The 20678-nt window shown below is 44.1% G+C and overlaps 1 protein-coding gene, 1 long non-coding RNA gene and 1 pseudogene across 3 annotated transcripts in view; 2 read left to right on the top strand and 1 right to left on the bottom strand.

The window, feature by feature from the left end:
- Positions 1-14995, bottom strand: part of LOC147108715 (zinc finger protein 704-like) — a 128913-nt gene extending 113918 nt beyond the window's left edge. The window contains exons 1-2 of one of the 2 annotated variants that reach the window (XM_086005461.1): positions 14899-14995; positions 13185-13426 (exon numbers count right to left, since the gene is read on the bottom strand). In XM_086005461.1, coding sequence (XP_085861587.1) covers positions 13185-13426 — 242 coding nt within the window. In that variant the 5' untranslated portion in view covers positions 14899-14995. Of the gene's footprint in view, positions 1-13184; positions 13427-13996; positions 14237-14898 lie in introns of those variants that run through there. The other variant, XM_086005460.1, reaches the window with a different exon arrangement.
- Positions 14996-15271: 276 nt separating this feature from the next.
- Positions 15272-20678, top strand: part of LOC147108713 (uncharacterized) — a 39155-nt gene continuing 33748 nt past the window's right edge. Inside the window, exons 1-2 of the long non-coding RNA XR_015080634.1 lie at positions 15272-15361; positions 16159-16271. This is a non-coding gene — a long non-coding RNA (uncharacterized LOC147108713). The remainder of the gene's footprint in view (positions 15362-16158; positions 16272-20678) is intronic.
- On the top strand, positions 16457-19810 carry LOC147108714 (uncharacterized; annotated as a pseudogene).

Below are 20678 nucleotides of genomic sequence, written 5' to 3'. Positions count from 1 at the left end.
ACAGGTGTGGTCACTGCCTGTACTGCAGTATACATGAGCTGTAAAAGATAGTTCCCCCCTTAAAAAGGTATATACATTACAATTCCTCCCCTTTTAGATTAACAGTACCATAACACTCATTTAACAATTAAATATCAAGCTAATTACAATTAACACTTTTAACATGCAACATTAGCTGAAAATAGTCTATTTATATATTCAGTCTTTGGGGAGGCTTCCTGATCCTTTCTGGATAGCGCCTTTCCCGAGCGTCTTGCTCTTGGTGCGGAGGCGATTCTGGCCCCCTGTCGTCGGTTGGTTCAGCAGCTTCCGATGCTACTGTTTCTGGGGTAGATGCGACCTGTACGTCGGGTTCATCACCAGGTACGTATGGGCGAGGCATGGGGTTGACTTGTTCCTGTGACTCTAGAATCTGGTCAGCATGGCGTCGCACGATGCTCTCCCCAATGTCCACTGTGTACATTAGGGGGCCCTGCCGTGTGCATATCGTTCCTGGCTGCCATTTTTCTCTTCGGTAGTCGCGGGCCAAGACTGGTTGCCCTACATTGAAGCTCCTTGTTGGCTTCTCATGGATGTGCTGGAATCGCTTACTCTCAACATCTCTTCGTACGTTTGGTCTGAGCAAATCCAGGCGAGATCTTAACCTTCGGTTAAAGAACATCATGGCTGGGGCCTGGTTGGTGACTGCATGTGTCGCATTCCGGTAGGCGAACAGGAAATTGTCCACCTTGTGCTGCAGCGGAATGTTGTCATTGTACATAGCCTTTATTGCCTTCTTAAAGGTTTGTACGAACCTCTCAGCCAATCCATTTGTGGCTGGATGATACGGGCCGGCTGTGTAATGCCTTACCCCATTCTTTTTCAAGAACCTCCGGAGCTCTTCGAACACAAACTGTGGTCCGTTGTCAGAGCAAATCTGTTCTGGCAAGCCATTCCTGGCAAAAATGGTCCGTAGGACTGCAATAGTTTTCTCCGTGGTGGCGGAGGACATTTTGATGACCTCAGGCCATTTCGAGTGCGCATCCACGGCTATTAAGAACATTGAGTCCATGAATGGACCAGCAAAATCAATATGCACCCGTTGCCATGGAGATGAGGGCCACTTCCATGGGTGTAGAGGGGCCTGTGGTGGTGCATTTTGGACTTTCTGGCATCCTGAGCAGCTCTTGGTCAGGTCGTCGATTTGTTTATCGATTCCCGGCCACCACACATAAGCCCTGGCTAGGCTTTTCATTTTTACCCCTCCCAGATGACCCTCATGAAGCTCATTGAGCACTCTCTCCCTTAACTTGGGTGGAATTACCACTCGGGATCCACACATCAAGGTCCCCCGGCACACTGACAGCTGTTCTCTCCTGGTCGAGAATGCTGGCAACAGTGAGTCGCCATGTGCTGGCCATCCCTTCACCGTCAAATCATATACCCGAGACAGTGTCGGGTCATTTCGGGTTTCCTTTTCGATACAAGCGTTAGTTACCGGTAGGTATTCAACTATAGTCGAATGGAATATTGCGACAGGATCCACTGCTGGTGCTTCCTCCGCAGTAGGCAGTGGCAGGCGTGATAGCCCATCAGCATTTCCATGCTGTTTCGTGCCCTTATATTCAATCTCATAGTGGTGCGCCCCTAGGAAAAGTGACCATCTTTGTAGTCGTTGCGCAGTCATCACCGGAACGCCCTTCTTCGGATTAAAAATGGAGACAAGAGGCTGGTGATCAGTCAGCAAGGTGAATTTCTGCCCGTGCAGATAGTGATTGAACTTTTTCACTCCCCACACTAGGCTGAGGGCCTCCCTGTCAATCTGGGCGTAGTTACGCTCGGCTGAGGTTAGTGATCGTGACGCAAAGGCTATTGGCCTCTCTGAGCCGTCCGAGAATATGTGCGACAGCACCGCTCCAATGCCGTAGGGTGACGCATCACATGCCAACCGAATTGGTAATGCCGGGTTGTAATGGGCCAATACCTCTTTCGATGTGATTAGTGTTTTGCTCTTCTGGAAAGCTCGTCTACATTCGTCACTCCACTTCCATGGCACCCCAGTTTGCAGTAGGGTGTTAAGTGGGTGTAGTATTGTAGACAAATTTGGCAAGAACTTATGGTGGTAGTTTACCAGCCCGAGGAACGACCTCAGTTGTGACACATTTTCCAGTGCTGGAGCCTTGACTACTGCCTCAATCTTCTCTGGGGACTTATGTAACCCCTCTTTATCAATAACGTGGCCACAATACGAGATCTGTTTTCTAAAAAACTCGCATTTGGGGCGGTTAGCTCGGAGCCCATATTCCTGCAATCTAGTGAGCACCTGCTCCAGGTTGGCAAGGTGATCGGCCATTTTTGCCCGTGACCAGGATGTCGTCCAAATAACACTGGGTCCCTGGGATCCCTTGCAGGACTTGTTCCATTGCCCTCTGCCAAATAGCCGGAGCTGATGCTACCCCGAATACCAGCCGGTTGTATTGGTAGAGACCTTTATGGGTGTTGATTGTGAGGTATTTTTTTGATGCTTCTTCTACCTCCATTTGCAGATACGCCTGGGCCAGATCAATCTTAGTGAAGCATTTCCTTCCAGATAGCGAGGCGAAAATATCTTCAATCTGCGGAAGTGGATATTGTACGGTGTGAAGGACCGGGTTCACTGTTACCTTAAAGTCCCCACAGATGCGAACCTTCCTTGGTTCCCCAGGCATGCTGCTCAACGACTTTTTCATCACAGGGACGATGGGTGTAGCCCACTCACTCCAGTCTACATTGGACAGTACACCTGAACGTTCCAGACTCTCCAGCTCCGCTTTGACGGCTGGGCGGATCGCATAAGGTACCGGTCTGGCCTTAAAAAATTTTGGGCTTGCGTTTTCTTCAATTTTAATCGTCGCGGTCATGCCTTTTAGTGTTCCGAGTCCTTGCTGGAACGCTTCTTTCGCGTCAGTTAGGATCTTTGACAATCGCCCAGGTGTGACGTCGTCATCCTTTTTGTCAGCCACAGTCAGCGCCTGTATGGAATGCCAATCCAGTTGTATTTTCCGGATCCATTCACGTCCTAGTAATGGTGGTCCTCCATCTTGCAATACATACAGGTCTAGTTTTGGTGTTTCCTTACCGTTATATATAACGGTCACCCTTATTTTTCCTTTGGGGTAGACTTTTTGCCCCGTGTACGTCTTCAAAATAATTTTTGTGTCTCTCGAGGGTATGTGTGAGAATAGCCGCTCGTAGTCCCGTCGGTTTATGACTGTTAGGGCTGATCCTGTGTCCAATTCCATCTTTACCTGGACTGCTGCTATCTTGAGAGTGACCCAAATGGTTCAGTGATCCTCCGTTGTGATCACATTATGTAGTTTCAGACAACTCAGTTCCCTGCTTTCGGAGTCGTTATCACTCTTTTGTTTGTCTGAACTATTCTCCGTCATCTTATGTACCTTCTTGTACTTTTCTTTGGTAGGTTTCTTATTGCTGGTTTTCTTTCCCGACCTGCAGACTAGTGCTATGTGTCCTACTTTTCCACACTGTCTGCACACTTTGTCTTTGAACCAGCAATCATTCTGGTCGTGTGTTGTTCTGCTGCAGCGATAGCACTTCTCTGTTCTATATGACATTTTGTTTGTGCCATATTCTTGCGGTCTCTGTTGTATCTCTGCAGCGCCCCGTGCTGCTGCTTCATATGATGCCGCAATGCTGAAAGCCTTTTCAAGCGTAAGGTCCTTTTCAGATAAAAGCTGTTTCTGGGTTCCTTCACTTTGAAGCCCACATACAAACTTGTCCCTTATCTGCCAGTCCCGCTCCAAACTGGCAGTGTTTCGATAGTTTGCGCAGTTCTGTTAAATAATCAGCATTGCTTTCATCCTTATGCTGGTTCCGTTTGTGAAACTTGAATCTTTCTGCTATCAGCAGCGGTGTGGGGTTTAAATGTTCCTGTAGTATCGTTACTATGTCTTCAAAACTCTTTTCCATTGGCTTCGTTGGGGTTACTAGATTTCGTAATAAACCATACGTCTTTGCACCCATTAAATTTAACAATACCGACGCTTTGTCATCTGACACCTCATTTGCCTTGCAGTATACCTCTATTCGTTCGACATATGTAGTCCAATCTTCGACTTCATTGTCAAATGCGGTGATACTGCCACTCTTCGGCATTTTGGGTGTGGTTTAAAATGGCGTCTCCCAATGGCTTAAAATGGCGTCTCCCGCGCTTTCCTTCCTCCCCCGCTGCTGCCAATGCCGCTCCCGGCGGTTCTCGTGGCAATGGCGGCGCCCTGTAGGTTTCGCGCGCTTCTCCTGCGCTGCTGCCAACGCCACGCTCGGCGGTCCTCGTGGCAATGGCGGCGCCTCGCGGGTTTCTGCGCATCTCTCCCTCTCTTCGACGCTGCTCGGCCCCTGAACTCCGGCTGCACCCTGTGCGCTTTGCCCTCTCTCTCTCGCTCTCTCTTCCCCCGTCGACGCTGCTCGGCCTTTTGCTGTGCCGCTCGGTCGGGCTCTATCCCGCCGCTGTCCGGGAAGGGTCTGCGCACTACCTGTTGCCAGCCCATTTCGCTGGACCACCTCGACTGGAAAGCCAAGCCTGGCTCTCGACAGCCTCCCCCGCAATTCTCGAGTCTCTGCTGGATGACTGGGCGGTTGCCCGTGGTCGACGCCCGACTCTCTGGCCTTGACCTCAATCCACTGATCTCCAGGAACGAATCCCCGGGAGGTGATGCAGAGTTGCAGGTAGTTTCGAACTTGCCTTGTCGCCAATGTTGTGTCTGTGTATAAGACACAGACTGCAGGAGAACGGTACAACAGGTGTTTACTCAACGTAGCTCACAATGGAACAGATTACTGCTCAGTACTATATACCAGGTGTGGTCACTGCCGGTACTGCAGTATACATGAGCTGTAAAAGATAGTTCCCCCCTTAAAAAGGTATATACATTACAAGAACCATAAAACATGAATGAACAAATACTGAATGAAGTTATGACTAACAAAATACACAATAAGAATTGGTAACAATGCCCAATCACCTAGAAGTGGATCCAGACAGTTTTTCACTGATGAAATATACATATTAAAACAAAAAAAGCTAACTAGGACAGAAACAAATAAATTTATGTTAGTTTCAAAGATTTGAAGTTTGCAAAGTGACTTTCTTCCTGTGCTGTGTGCTAAAGGTTAAAGTATTAAGTGCTTAGTTTTTATAACTTGTGACTTTTATTACATATGTTAATGACCACAGTTCTCAATCTCTCAAGCTGAGAGAAATTTTAATTACATTTTCAATCACGTCCATACAAAAACCATGTAACCTTCCATTTGTCTACATGGCATGCACCCAACTCTCAAATCCAAGGCTGGCATAAGTCTCAGACACCAATAATAATAGTAATCAAAGAATAGTTAAAATAAAGTGGAATTGTCTTGCATACAATGTCATTAGTCAAAACGAATGATTAAGAATAGTACTATGTCACACTACGCAACTCAAAATGCAGTCAAAGATAGCTTTCATTACTTGAGAAGTCTTCGTGTTGTTTATACTGTTAGTTTATAAAGAAGAAAGAACTTGCATTTATATAGTGCCTTTCACAACCTTAGGGCAACCCAATGCACTTCACAGCCAATGAAGTACTATTGAAGTGTAGTCACTGTTGTAATATAGGGAAACATGATTGCCAACTTGCACACAGAAAAGTCCCACTAACAGCAATGTGATAATGACCAGATAATCTGTTTGTAATGATGTTGGTTGAGGAATAAATATTGGCCAGGACATCAGGGAGAACTCCCCTGCTCTACTTCGAGTAGAGCCATGGGACCTTTTATGCCCACCTGACAAGGCAGACGGTTTAACAGCTCATCTGATAGTGAGGTTGGTGTATTTATCATATTTTTAAATTCTAGGTCATACAACCAGCCGATCTGAAATATATCAAATACTTTACGTCAGCACACATTGTCTCAACTTTTTCTATTATCAATTTATAAATGGAAAAACCAGCAATATAAATTTGTTATGCTGTAATAATTTTCCTGCCAGTGGAGGTGCTGCAGCACCACTATTGGTAGGAGGACATAATTACTACATGACAAGTTTATGTAGGCCTTTTCTATTATAAATATGAACATAGGAATTGATGATGGAAATATATAAAAATTGGGAAAAATATGAATTTAAGGGGACGGAATTACATCTGCACATCTGGCTTCTAACTCCATTTCACCTGAAGGCTAAACTTAAGTCTTGACTCTCTGGGGTAGATTTTGACTTTGTGTGATACGAGCCCCACTGCATGTAGCGGGCACGTTGGTGTCAACGCGTTTTGCCCAATAGTAATACAGTAGGTGTAATTTATCTGGATTTTCAAAAGGCCTTCGATAAGGTACCCCATAATAGACTGAGGAACAAGGTCAGAGAATGCAGAGTCAGGGGACAAATAGCAGAATGGATTGCTGGCTGGCTTCAGGACAGAAAGCAGAGTAGGAGTAAAGGGTAGCTATTCACAGTGGCAGAAGGTGGGTAGTGGTGTTCCACAAGGATCAGTGCTGGGACCACTGCTGTTCACAATTTACATTAATGATTCAGACTTTGGAATCAAAAACACAATTTCTAAATTTGCAGATGACACCAAATCGGGCGGGATAGTCAATACTGAGGAGGGCTGCAACAAGTTACAGGAGGACATTAAAAAACTTACAGAATGGGCATATAGTTGGCAAATGAAGTTCAACACAGATAAATGTGAGGTATTACATTTTGGTAGGAAGAATAGGGAGGTCACGAGTCTAGGTGGGGTGGAGGAACAAAGGGATCTAAGAGTACAAATACACAAATCACTAAAAGTTGCGACACAGGTTAGCAAGGCCATAAAAAAAGCAAACCAAGCACTGGGGTTCATTTCTAGAGGTATAGAATTGAGAAGTAGGGAAGCTATGCTAAACCTGTATCGAACCTTGGTTAGACCACACTTAGAATACTGCGTACAGTTCTGGTCACCATATTATAAAAAGGATATAGAGGCACTGGAGGGGATGCAGAGAAGATTTACAAGGATGATACCAGAAATTCGAGGGCATACATATCAGGAAAGCATGAACAGACTGGGTCCTTTTCTCTTGAAAAAATGCTGAGGGGTGACCTAATATAAAGGTCTTTAAAATTATGAAAAATTTTGAGAGTGGATAGAATGTTTCCAATTGTGGGGAAGAGCATAACTAGAGGCCATCAATAGAAGATAGTCACCAAGAAACCCAATAGGGAATTCAGAAGAAACCTCTTTACCCAAAGAGCGGTGAGAATGTGAAACTCACTACCACAGGGAGTGGTTGAAGTGAATAGTATGGATGCATTTAAGGGGAGGCTAGACAAGCATATGAGGGAAAAGGGAATAGAGAGTTATACTGATAGATTTAGATGAGGAAAGACAGGAGGAGGCTCGAGTGGAGCATAAACACCGACATGGACTGGTTGGGCCGAATGGCCTGTTTCTGTGCCGTATATCCTATGTAATATATGTGGTGGCCAATGTAATCAATTCTTTTTAAAATAAGTGTTCTTTACAGACATGGGGCTCAACAAGCTGGCAAGGGCTTGCAGGAGTTCTAGAGGCCACGAGGGGGTGGGGGGGGCGCGAGGTGACTGACGGCAGCTCTCCAGCTGCTTCAGGTAGTTGTCAACAGTGCAAACAGCTGATTGAAGCTACCCGAAGTCTCCATCAGCTGCTCGCACTGTTAGCAAACTACAGGAGGCAGTGAAGACTTTGGGCAACTTTATACAACTGATATGTTTAATGCAAGATCTGCTATAATGTCTTGCTTCTATTTGTGTATCTGTGGTTCTGTTTATGTTTCAGAGTAAGATGTTGATTGGATGCAGCCATAACAAAATCAGCTTTAAAAAAATCAATAAATACTGAACTGAACGAAGTAGCTGGTGTGCTTAATACGTTTAAAGCAGCGCCTTTATAATTGACACTTACGCTGATTAGTTAATACCATTTGCCCGAAATAGCCGACTATCAAGACTAAGCAAGGATGGTATAAGTGGTGGGGATTGTAGTGTAAAATGGATGATAGCGAATCGGCAGCCTGTTCTACATCTCCCGAATTTATTTTCCATTAAGTGGCCAAATATCTCTGCCCCGGGACATCCTTGCAGGAGTTCCTCAGATCATCGTCCTATGTCCAACTATCTTCAGTTGTTTCCATCAGTTTCCTTCCCTCCATCATAAGTGGGGCTGTTTGCTAATGATTGCAGTGTTCAGCTCCATTTGCAATTCCTCAGATAATGAAGCAGTCCATGCTCATATGCAGCAAGACTTCCAATCTTCGGCCAATATGGGGAAAGTAATATTTGTGCCACAGATGTGCCAGGCAATGACCATCTCCAACATGAGGGAACCCAACTACCTTACTTTGACTTTGAATGGCATTACCTTCGCCACCATCAATATCTTGGGCGTCACCATTGACCAAAAACTCAATGGTTAAGACCAGCCACCTAAATTCCGTGGCAACTAGAGTAGGTCAGAGCCTTGGTATTCTGCGGCGTGTGACTCGCCTCCCAATTCCCCAAAGTCTCTCCATCAGCTACAAGACACAAGTCAGGATTTAGATGGAATACTCTCCACTATCCAGAATGGGTGCAGATGCAAGAATATTCAAGACACTTGACATCATCCAGGACAAAGCAGTCCACTTGATCAGCACCCCATCCACCAGTGGCACACCATGGATGCAGTGTATACTATCTACAGGATGCACTGCAGCAACTTGTCAAGGTTTCTTCAGCAACACCTCTCAAAACTACAATCTCTACCACCTAGAAGGACAAGAGCAGCAGGTGCATGGGAACACCACCACCTCAAAGTGCCCCTCAAGTCACACACTATCCTAACTTGAACATATATCGCCATTCCTTCATCGCTGGGTCTAAATCCTGGAACTCCCTACCTAACAGCTTTGTGTGAGCACCTTCGCACCACAGACTGCAGCAGTTCAAAGAGAAGGTCCCCACCACCTTCTCAGGGCAATTAGGAATGGGCAATAAATGCCAGCCTTGCCAGACACCCATGTCCAGAGAAAGAATTAAAATAAGTATGGGGTAGGAAGTAGTGAGGATAAGGGTTATGGAGTTTAGGAACAGTACTGCATAGGGAGAATGCAGGGCTTTGTAGCATTGGGAGCCTGGGGAGAAAGGTGTGGAAGGAATGTGAAGTTTGCTTTACTTCTTCAAGTTCTAAGGAGTATTTTAAGACTTCAGAAAAGTTTCCTGTTGCCCATTTCTACATCTAAAACTATTTTGAAAATGTTAAAGTTATGAATGTCTTATTTTCTTTGAACTACGTCCGAATTCAATGTAATTATGAACCCCTCATATTCATAGGATACTTGAAATGGTTTTGTCCACTAGAATTAGATCAAGTTCAATTGGGTTAAATTCAAATAACTGTTGGAAGAACAAAGTGATCCTACATTTGGATGCTATTACTTTCACTGGACAATTACTACCAAGCTGAAAATTCCACTTTGTGCAGCAAGGGTACTTTTAGCAGTTATAGGGTGCAATTACACTATAGCTGCAGTTGTAGTGTAAGTGCAGGTTGAATACAGAGCCATGGACTCCCATGAGAAGAGTCTCTTTTGGAGACATCTTAGGTCTTAACATCCAATTTACACTACACAAGTTTAGCCAAAACCACATTGCACCAGCCCTAAACTTGAAGCCTATATGCACCCTAACTATCATCCTTCATATATTCAGATGTAGGTTAACAATGTGAAGTGATTTCCACTGAAAACTAAACCATCAGTTTAAATAATTATTGGGGCTGGATCCAATTTAAATTATATCTGTGACTCTTCAATATTGGAAGCCCCTTTGCTCACCAGCAGAAATAAAATTCAAGCTGGGTTTCATTTTAAACTGAAAAGACTTAAAACACAGAAATACATAACAAAACTTCCAAGGTAAAATGGAGTGCTTAAACTTTGCTGATAATTTTTTAAAACACCACTTTCTTCCTTCCCAAACAAATTGCTATTTATCCTCATGTGCACGAGACTACCTGTATTACATTGTATTAGTGAAGTACCCTAAATGGACACTGAGAAAAGTTTTCAATTGCAACATTTCTCTCAGGAAAATGTTTCAAATGACAAACAACTCAAAGCTAAGGTGCATTGTCCTATGAAATAAGTCATTAAAATAGGAACCAGATTCGAGAGACAAGAAGAATAGCATGAAGGAATACAAGATAAGAAGAAACCGTTTAGTCAAAAAAATAGAAGTTTCACAGGTAAATAAATATAAATCCTCCTTGTTTTTCCAATGCATTTAATACATTACTTTGTAAAATGCATAAAATACTCCATTTCAGATGTTCTGTGTACTGCATTAATACTACACATATAGCGATGTTTGGAGAATGTAACAAGTTTTAATTTTCTGAAACGGTTTTGGATTTTATTTATAGTTGATTTCCAGTGGCATTGCTCAGTTAGTCTGGGGTCTGGAGCATGGTTGTGACATTTATATGCCAAGAAGGAAGTTGTGTTTAGGCTGTCTGTCCTTTTATAGCAACTATACTTAGGTACTGCCTGTGGGGGAAAAAATGCCTGAATAGACACAGGTGTCAGCTGTGTCTTAGTGGGTAGCACTCTCTGCTCGGAGTCAGAAGGTTGTGGGTTCAAGTCCCACTCCAGAGACTTGAACATAACTAGGCTAACACTCCAGTGCAGTACTGAGGGAGTGCTGCACTGTTAGAGGTGCCGTCTTTCAAATGAGACGTTAAACTGAGGCCCCATCTGCTCTCAGATGAATATAAAAGATCCCATGGCACTGTTTCGAAGTAGAGCAGTGGAGTTATCCCCGGTGTCTGGCCAATATTTATCCTTCAATCAACATAACAAAAATAGATTATCTGGTCATTATCACTTTGCTGTTTGAGAGAGCTTGCTGTGCGCAAATTAGCTGCCGCATTTCCTACATTACAACAGTGACTACACTTCAAAAGTATTTCATCGGCTGTAAAGCGCTTTGGGACGTCCGGTGGTCGTGAAAGGCTCGATATAAATGCAAGTCTTATCTTACCTTCAATCTAAGCTAAATTTGTGAGGCTAACTGAAGGAAAAATAGTTCTGTAGATTGGTAACTGCTTTAAATCGCCAACTCTTTCTCTTGGGGAGTGGCATGGTTATCAATCCAGAAAGAAACAGCAGGAAATGACCGCCTTTCATAAGAACATAAGAAGTAGGAGCAGGAGTAGGCCATACGGCCCCTCGGGCCTGCTCCGCCATTCAATAGGATCATGGCTGATCCGAACCTAGACTCACGTCCACTTCCCTGCCCGCTCCCTGTAACCCCTAATTCCCTTATCAGCTAGGAAACTGTCTATCTCCATTTTAAATTTATTTAATGTAATTTAATTAAATTTAATTTAAATTTTCTTTTCTTAAAAAAATTGAATTCTGAAGTGCAATATACAAACACTTGGAAACCATTCACTCCAGAGATCACATTCTGGATTTAATAGCACAGGAATGACGCTGCAACTAGACACTGACTACATAATTTCTACTGACTAGCAGTTGGAAGCAACACGAAAGCTCTGAATGGCATCTGCACAGAGCTGAGGGGTGGGGCGGGGGGAAAGAGGGTTTTCCTGACCAGTGTGATAAGATTAGTTATACAGCCAACTTGTTCTGCATAACTGCATGTCATCCAATATTTTCATGGCACTTGGTCACTGACATTTTGAATAGCCTAACAAACCTGACCAATGGGTGCTCTGGTGTGATGGTTGTAGGGGGAGGGCTGAAGAGCCAGCACCCATCTACTATGCAGAAGTGCTCCTTTGCATTTTTGGTTGGTTCTCCAACTTAGGTGACGCCAGCAGGAGTCGGCCACATGGAGGATCCTGTCACAGGTGCAAATCCCCAACAGTGCAAGGTCTGGACACAGATCCCCGTTCTTCAAGCTTTCTGGTGAGCTCGAAACCCAGACATATCTTCACTTTCTTGAGACAGTGAAGGAGGTCTTCAAGTTACTTCAAATCTCAGTGTGGAAGAGACAAAAGAATATTTTCATTAACTGAATTTGGACTATCAATGAACTGCACATTTTTTCAAAAAACAAGATTTCAGGCATAGTAAATGATCAGGCACAGACATTAAACATGTTGATTAGCAAGACTTTACTAAATATAATAGGCAAGTCTATCAAAAGTATTTTGAAATGTAAACTTAAATATTGCAAATCACTTACCACAATTGGAATACCCAAGCGACGGTACTTGCTCCTGTACCCAGAATACTTTATCAACCATTTATCTGGCCACATAACTATGTTTCTCCACCGCTGACCAGGTTTGTCTGCTATTTTGAACATTTTAAATAATTAATGAGTTTTCTGTATTTCTAGAATCTTAGTGGCTGATTATCTAGGCTTTCCAACCATCACACATTGTAGTTGCTATTGCTTTACATCCAAGAAATTAATCATTTTGATGCACTGTTTTACTAAAACAAATTTGTATCAGTAAATGTGTGTCTTTTGTGTAGTCACCATTTTCTGCCACTGTACTATTAGCCACCTAGATCTGCATAGGTCAACTGCTTTATTTCTGCAGTATATTTCAATAACTTCAGCATTCAAGTGGATGACTTAACTAACATTAGCAAAACAAAGAACTAGACAGCAGATTCACAGCAACAGTAGCAAGCACAAAATGCTGCTGACAGCTCATAACTGACTGAAGTGCCTTTACACCCAACAATCTAAATAATGGTCCAAAAATGACTTGACAAACCAATGTTACCTTAATGTTTGACCACAATATTACATATTATGCAATTCGAACCTTAACAGTAAGACATGACAAGCTCAAAGTACATAGTGGTAGAACTTTAAAAATGGAGAGTCGAATGCTTTTTAGATTTCAGTAGCTAGTAAGCACAGCGTTCTCCGAGTTTTAGTACTGTAGCTGATGATTTGTGATCTAGAACACAACCCAACTCTGCGTCTAAAAGGACGTCGTCATTTAAACTGGGAAAAAACGCACACTCCCGAAGTAGGGAAAAGCGGACATTTGCTCAATGCAGCCAGAGCATGTTAGGTGGAATGGTTAGTTCAATTTGAGGATGTAATTTGACCTCATCCGTTCCTAGATGTCCGAAAAGCACCTCGGAGAATTCGCTAAAAAAGAACCTACCTCTGAGGAACGTCGATGTTTGCCGAAGTGAGGAGGCGTTTCTCTTCTGACACCGAGCCAAGGGGGCGGGTCGCAAGCTCCTTCTCCACCTCGCCAATTCTGTTACATTTGTTTTCCAGATACCGGTCTTCTGGTTTTTTGGCTGTCAGGCCGCGTGGCTCTGGCGATCTTAAAGGGACATCATTTTTCTCTCGGTCTTGAAGCACCGCAATCGATTCACTGCCTTTGCAGTTCAGAAGCATCTAAAAATTTAACAAAATACCCCAGAGTTATGCCATTTTCCCCACCGCGGCAACAGAAAGCCCGATTTGAAAACGATCATTTAAAAAAAAGTCTGGAATCATACAACGCGGGCAAATCAACTTAAAAGTACAAGAGTTTTCCAACGATAACTAAAAACAGCGCCGGCAATGCCTGTTGCAAAGCAAGACTGAACATAACCAAGTGTTCAGATATTGTGATTGGCAAAGTTAGCTAGAGTCTCACTCCAAGGGACAAACTGTATCTAGATTGGCTTGCTTCTTCCCAAAAACTGAATCATTGCTAATAATTAATATTCATGAAACATTAAATTTACTTGGTGTTTGGTTTCGCGAGGGGCTGGACATTTAATTATACCGGTTTCCCTTGCTCTACTCTCTTTAAACTTTGGACGTGCACTTCAGGCGCCATCTTAGTTGCAATGTATTCCAAATATAAAAACTAATATGTCTGATTGCAAAAAAAATCATAAATGAAAGCATGCATCGAGTTTGCAACTGATAGAAGCCATTTAACCATTTTTTTTAAATGAACAGAGAATACTTAAATACCTTATGATTATATCTGGATTTTCCTTTTCCAGATACTTTGACATCGATGCAGATTATTTCATCTTCTGCATACTCTCTGAGTGAGCCATCATCTAACATGATTGTGTATAAATTATTGCCCGCAGGGTCGTTCTTACAAGCCTGGATCACTCCAGAAACTCTGACTTCGCCGGCTGAACTTGGCGCGCAAATCTTTGTGCCTACAACTTTACATTTTTTGGTAAGGCGTTTGGAGCTCATAGTCTTTTTGGCAGGGGGGAGGAGGGGGCGGGGTCAATTAATCGAAACAAGGGTGTTTTTTTAAAAAATAATAAAAAAATCAGGCTAATGCAATTTTAACATTCGTGTTGGATTATGATGCTGGCTTGCAGAGAAAGAAGCGGGGCTCCACTCTGCAGCCGGCAGTTCCTGCTGATGGCAATTGTTTTGCTTCTCACCAACCGACCGTCCCCGCCCCTCTCACGCTCGGCTCAGCCGAACTTGAGCGGCGGCCCGGCCCGGCCCCGCCTCCCATTCACACCGATTGGTGGTCAGACACTATAAACATTCCATTAAAGAACGCTGACAGTGGTAACTAGGCGTGCGGCTGGTGTAGCCACTTGTCACTCACCGCCAGCGAGCTGCTAGTTCCCCGGGAGCGCAGCCAGTTTGCATAATCACCGTCGCCCACCCCTTTTATTTTTGCAACCAAAGTTGGGTCAAAACATCTCAAAAGTAGACAATTCATTTTAATTAACGTGCATATCACCAATTTTCCAACCTTGGCCCCGCCTACTTAATTTATTTTTAATCCAGTCTCCATACGATTGGATTAAGAAGTTACGCCTCTTCTATTTTAGTAGGTTGCGTTTCCCTCTTTTCGCTGTGCTCTCTGGTTCTCGGTCTGATTATTAGTTACTCACTTAGTTGGTTTGTCCAGTTGGGAGGTGCTGTTATTTGGTTTGAGAATTGCTCATAGAAAGTTGCATGTAATAATCGGCGCTGATCCCGTGCGATGGGGCTGTCGGCAGGAATAAGTGAACGGGGTTCAGGCCGCGCCGGCCGGTTTCTCCGCCCATCAATCAGACAAGAGCGCTGGCAGGGACTTGACACAGCAGTGTTTACAGCACGTAGCGCACGTCGCTACTCAAACGGAGACGAATAGATCTGCAAGCGGCCGGAGGGGAAAATGGCAGCCGTGTTGAGTCTTGCCCACTTTTCTTAAAATATTAATCTATTGAGTTTACAACCTTTTGCAATATGAACACAGCTCTTGTAGGTTAACTGACGTTTTTCCCTATCTTGGTTTTCTTGGGGAACGAATCTGAAACAGAGGGCCACCAATTCTATTTTACTGTGTACATGACCCCTAATGTGGTTTAAAAGGTGATTGATAAGTGACAGGCGAATAATTTACACTTTGCATATAATTAGGACGCACAAACCAGTTATATCATTTTTATCTATTCTCGCAAGTGTACTGGGCCCTATGGGCCTTTTACTTGGGACATATTTAGTACCAGGGCGAAGCGAAATTTCCACTTTTACTGGCCTACCGATAAAAAAATTAACATTTCATCTGCCACCACCGGCTACTAAATATTTTTTTGCCTCTATTGTAAATTTAAGCATAAGTGATTAGAATGTATTGAGAAGACTGACCTGTTCTTTAAATATTTGTGATCACTGTGGCTTGTCCCAATCGTCGTCTTGCAATTGCATTTATGGGGTTGGGCGAGAAATCTGGACAATCCCATCTAAATGTTGGGAATTTATGCATATAGTGCTGCATACTTTTAATCTGGAGCTTTTATTTCACCTTAGTCTTGGTTTGGAACGTTGCACCTCTTTGTGTGATTACACATTTTAAAACAATGCTGTCACACTCATTAACTAGGTGATTGGGCTGAAGTATGTGCGCTGAAAGTTTCTAATAGGGAATATGTAACAATTGATGTTGGGATTCTCGAATTGGTTGCTAGGATAAAGGTAAATGGAGAAAGTGGGCTGGTTGAGGTCACACCAGTAGGTTGTTGCCCATCAATCACATACCTTGGATGAAGATAGAAAAAAATATAGACTGACGCAAAACTCAGTTGTGTATTGCTACCTCTGCTTAATTTTCAGACCTTTTATAATCAATTTGTTCTACTGACAACCATTGTTTTTCTTTGTATGTGCAGAAAATATGATTTCTCATTAAAACAATCCATTAATTTAATGGGGTTGCAGTCAATATCACAACGCTCATGGTTTCTAACGATTTAACCTTGGAAACACTACATATTGAGAATCTGTAAGTACTGAGCATTAAAATGTGTTAGAACTTAACTTTTACACTTACACTTGCATAAATAACAAGGTGCCTGGAAATGTTACCATAAGTACTTGTAGCCTTGAATCTGAAATTTAGGTGGCAAGTAGTTGCATTTCTTGTAGAGGAAGTTGGTTAAAAGCTAAAAATCAATACCTTATTAGAGAATGTTTTCTGAAAACTGCCAGTCTGGTGGCACACTTAATTGTACATAATAATCTGTTGCCTGTAACTGAATTCCCACCAACCCCCATTCACCCATAACCCCTGTGCTCGTGGACCTACATTGGCTCCCAGCCTGGCAACACCTCAATTTTAAAATTCTCATCCTTGTTTTCAAATCCCTCCATATCTCTGTAACCTTCTCCAGCCCTACAACCCTTGAGATCTCTACGCCAACATTCCCTCTAAGCTGCACAGCCACAGAGCTCTCTGCCGGTCCCTCGCAGCCCGGGACTGGCTTTTACAATGTTAAATTTCGCGCATGTACGAAGCTGAATGGGTCGCGCACCCAAACTAAAATGACAGGAAACATTGCTCTATGCTGCTCCAATTCTGGCCTCTTTCGCATCCCCTATTTTAACCGCTTCACATTGGTGGCTGTGTTTTCAGCTGCCTAAGCCCCCAAATTTGTAATTCCCGCCCTAAACTTCATCGTCTCTCTACCTCTCCTCCTTTAAGATGCTCCTTAAAAACGACCTCTTAGTCCAATCTTTTGGTCATCTGCCCTAATATCTCCTTGTGTGGCTTGGTGCCAAATTTTGTTTGCTGACGCACCTGTGAAGTGCCTTGGAAAGTTTTACTACATTAAAGGTGCTATATAAATGCAAATTGTTGTTGCTGTAAATGTACTGGTGCTGAACCAGTGAGAGGGATACAGTTGGCCTTGGTTTCCATTGCAATGGTGCTGTCTTTTGATTGGCTAGGAAGGCAAAATTGTCATCCTTGTTTTCAAATCCCTCCATGGGAATTGCGAGCGCGAAACCCGGAAGAAAATTTAGTGGATTGGAATCTCCGATTTAAACATGGCTGGCTATTTTTATTGCACTTCCTGGTTTCGTGTCTCCAAGCTGCGATGGTGGGCATGATGTGCACCCGCATGACACGAGCTAAACGCCACTATTGAAAGGGTCAATGCAAAAATGGAATTTGGAGGAGCTAGGAGGTTTTGGAAGGAGACGGTGAGAGTTACATAGAATATACTGCACAGAAACAGGCCATTCAGCCCAACCAGTCCATGCTGATTATTCAAGATGGGTTCAGGACAAGAAAGGCCAGCTCCACGATTTAACAATGCTTCCCTTGAGTTACTGATGAAAGCAGGAGGGACATAATTTTCCCCAGCAATGAGAGGAAGAAACCTGTTTCTCTCACTTAGAAGGCATGGTTGGAGGTGGCTGAGGAGGTGAGAGCAGCAGGAGCGTTGTATCCCATTCGCGGATACAGTGTAGGAAGCGGTTTAATGACCTAACCAGGTCAGGAAAAGTGAGTACAGTTGCTGAGTCACATACATCCTGTGGTGCACGACAACCCCACTCTCACTCTGTCTTGCCACACGTACTCCATCACATCACTCCTCACACCCACTTAAGTTTCAAGAGCACATAGGGTTCACATTTTATGTAACTCCTCACCTCCCCATTTATCCATCCACCACTGCCACTCACCCCAATCCTTATGCAATGTAATACATCTGTCCCATACTCACCCTCACCAAATGCACTGCATCCATCGGCTGAATACCTCACCTTCACTCACTTACAGGTCTGTTTTTTCGCCCCTTGTAGGAGAAGGGAGCGCAAAAGGCAAGAGAGAGGGCTAGGACTGGAGCTGGCCTGCCAGAAATTGTGCAGCTGACAGATGCAGAAGAGGAGGCCATGGAGATAAGTGGCACCTCTGCATGCCTGATAATCCAAGATGAGAGATTGGGAACTCGCAGTTGCCTGGTGACAGAATTAAAAATATCTCTGACACATGTGTTGACTTTATTTTATAAATGACTGAGCTATGAGAAGCCTGTGGCAAGATTGTTACTTTGCCAGGCCTAATTCATATCCATTTCTTCTGTCTTCCAGGGCCTTCACGCATAGAGTCTGTGGACATGCCTGACGATGATTCCTCAGAGGAGCTCGTTCCTTCTGAGGGTGCACCGTCACGGGAGATGCGGCCAGGCACCGGCACAAATACTCGCACTTTGGTGGGTCCAGTTAGACAGATATTTGGGTTTTCACCTAGTGGTTCACAAATCACAAGTGAGCACGAGAATACACTGGTGACAGGGACAGCTCTGCTCAGTTGGACACAGATGTTGAACCCTGGGGGCCATCGTTGCAAAGGAGAATGTTAGAGGGACAGCAGCAAATTTACGAGGTACTGACAGACGTGCCACGCACACTATCCACAATAGCAGAGAGGATGGAGGAGACCATCTCCAATATTAGTGGATTGGTGTCACAGGTATTTGCAAGAATATCTGCCATGGAGAGAGTGGCTGCCTCCATGGAGCTTCAAGCAAGGCTCTCAAATGAGGCTATGCAGACCATGACCACGGCCATGCAGGAGATGTCTCCCGCCTTAAACAGGATGACAGATACCTTATCCGTGGCCTTACAACGCGTCACTGATCTGCACCAAGCTGCTCCCCAGCAGAGAGGTAGGAGTGATGTGGCGCTGGTCCAGGAGAGGGATGATGGTGAAAGGGGATATGGACCTGGTAACTCCACTCAAAGCGCTCTCACTTCTCACCCATTGCCATCCCGCAGCCAGTATCTGACATGCTGCCTCGACTCCCGATGGTTGATTCTGGCTCTGCACCTGTGCAGGTGGAGCAGTCTTTGGCGGGGCCATAGGCCAAAAGCATCTCGGCAGTCAGAGCAAGGACCTGAACAACTTGCCATTACCTCTGCTGAAACCACAGGGGATGCACCACGTAGAAGCAGTAGGAAGTGTAAGAGAAAGCAATTATAATTCACCAAGGGTATGCACATGGGTGTTTGACAAGATGCTATGGTGTGAAGTTTCCTTTTTTTGTAACGGTACATAAAATGTAATGATTTGCAACATTTCCCCGTCTTGCCCATTATTGCGTCCCGAGTGCCACCTTGCCCTTTCACTTGCTTCATGATGAATGTCAGTACATGCCAAGGCCCATTGGGGGATGTGCAATGGGTGTATGCTTGATTGAAGGGCTGTTTTGTGCAATGAGGGGAGGGTGGCGGAGGATTTCATTTTTTTCCCAGTATGACTAACTAACCGAATGTAGTGTCCGTGTATAGATAAAGACACTGAAGACAGGAGTTGGTTCATAGGTATTTACTAAGCAAGTCTGGGGGGGGGTTTCTAAAGGATATACACAATACACAGGCTTATATAGCCCAAGTGGCAATTACCGGCATTACGCACACCTGGGGCTCTTAAAGGCACATACACCATAATTGCTCTTAAAGGCACATACACCACAATTCCTCCCCTTCTAGCTAACTAGTACATCATATTTTAAGTAATTATTAATTACATGTTATATGCAAAATAATATACATTGCTGTATTAATTAATTATAAGTTAGTCTCTCAGGAGGCTTCCTGACTCGGTCCGGATAACGCCTCGGGGGTGTAGTAGTTTCTGGTGGTGTAGTAGGTTCTTCTGGCAAAGCTGATTCGGCTTGAAGGCCAGTGTCGGGTTCATCGGGCTCCAGTATCACCAGATCGGAGGTAGATATGGGTATCTCTACTTCATCGTTAGATGTATAGAGTGGTGGTGTAGGTTGTCCCTTTTCGGATGACTTGATGATTTGGTCAGCATGGCGCCTTATTATGCTGTCTCCGATGTCCACGGTATACATCAGTGGCCCTAATCGTGTGCAGATAGTTCCAGGCTGCCATTTCTCGGTACGGTAGTCCCGGGCCAAAACCGGTTGGCCTATCTGGAAGACCCTAGTTGGCCTTTCATTCATGCCCTGAAACTGCCGGTTCTCCACGTCCCTTTGGATGTTGGGCTTGACCAAATCCAGCCGGCATCTTAGGTTTCTATTGTAGAACATCATGGCGGGAGTTTGGTTAGTAACCATATGCGTTGCATTCCTATATGCAAATAAGAAGTTATCCACCTTGTGCTGAAGTTTTATGTCTTCATTACCCATGGCCTTGATGGCCTTCTTGAAGGTCTGGACAAACCTTTCAGCCAATCCATTGGTGGCGGGATGGTATGGGGCGGACGTGTAGTGCTTTACCCCATTGTTCTTTAAGAACTTTCTGAATTCTTCGGACACAAATTGCGGTCCATTATCAGAACATATCTGCTCCGGCAGCCCATTCCTGGCAAATATGGTCCTTAATACTGTGATGGTTTTTCCCGTGGTGGTGGAGGACATCTTTATTACCTCCGGCCACT

The sequence above is a fragment of the Somniosus microcephalus genome, chromosome 13 (assembly GCF_052327205.1).
Source record: "Somniosus microcephalus isolate GS21.2 chromosome 13, FLI_Smic_1.0, whole genome shotgun sequence".
Classification (NCBI taxonomy): Eukaryota; Metazoa; Chordata; class Chondrichthyes; order Squaliformes; family Somniosidae; genus Somniosus; species Somniosus microcephalus.
The sequence above is the reverse complement of the archived record's forward strand: the minus strand, read 5'-3'. Positions and strand labels throughout refer to the sequence as shown.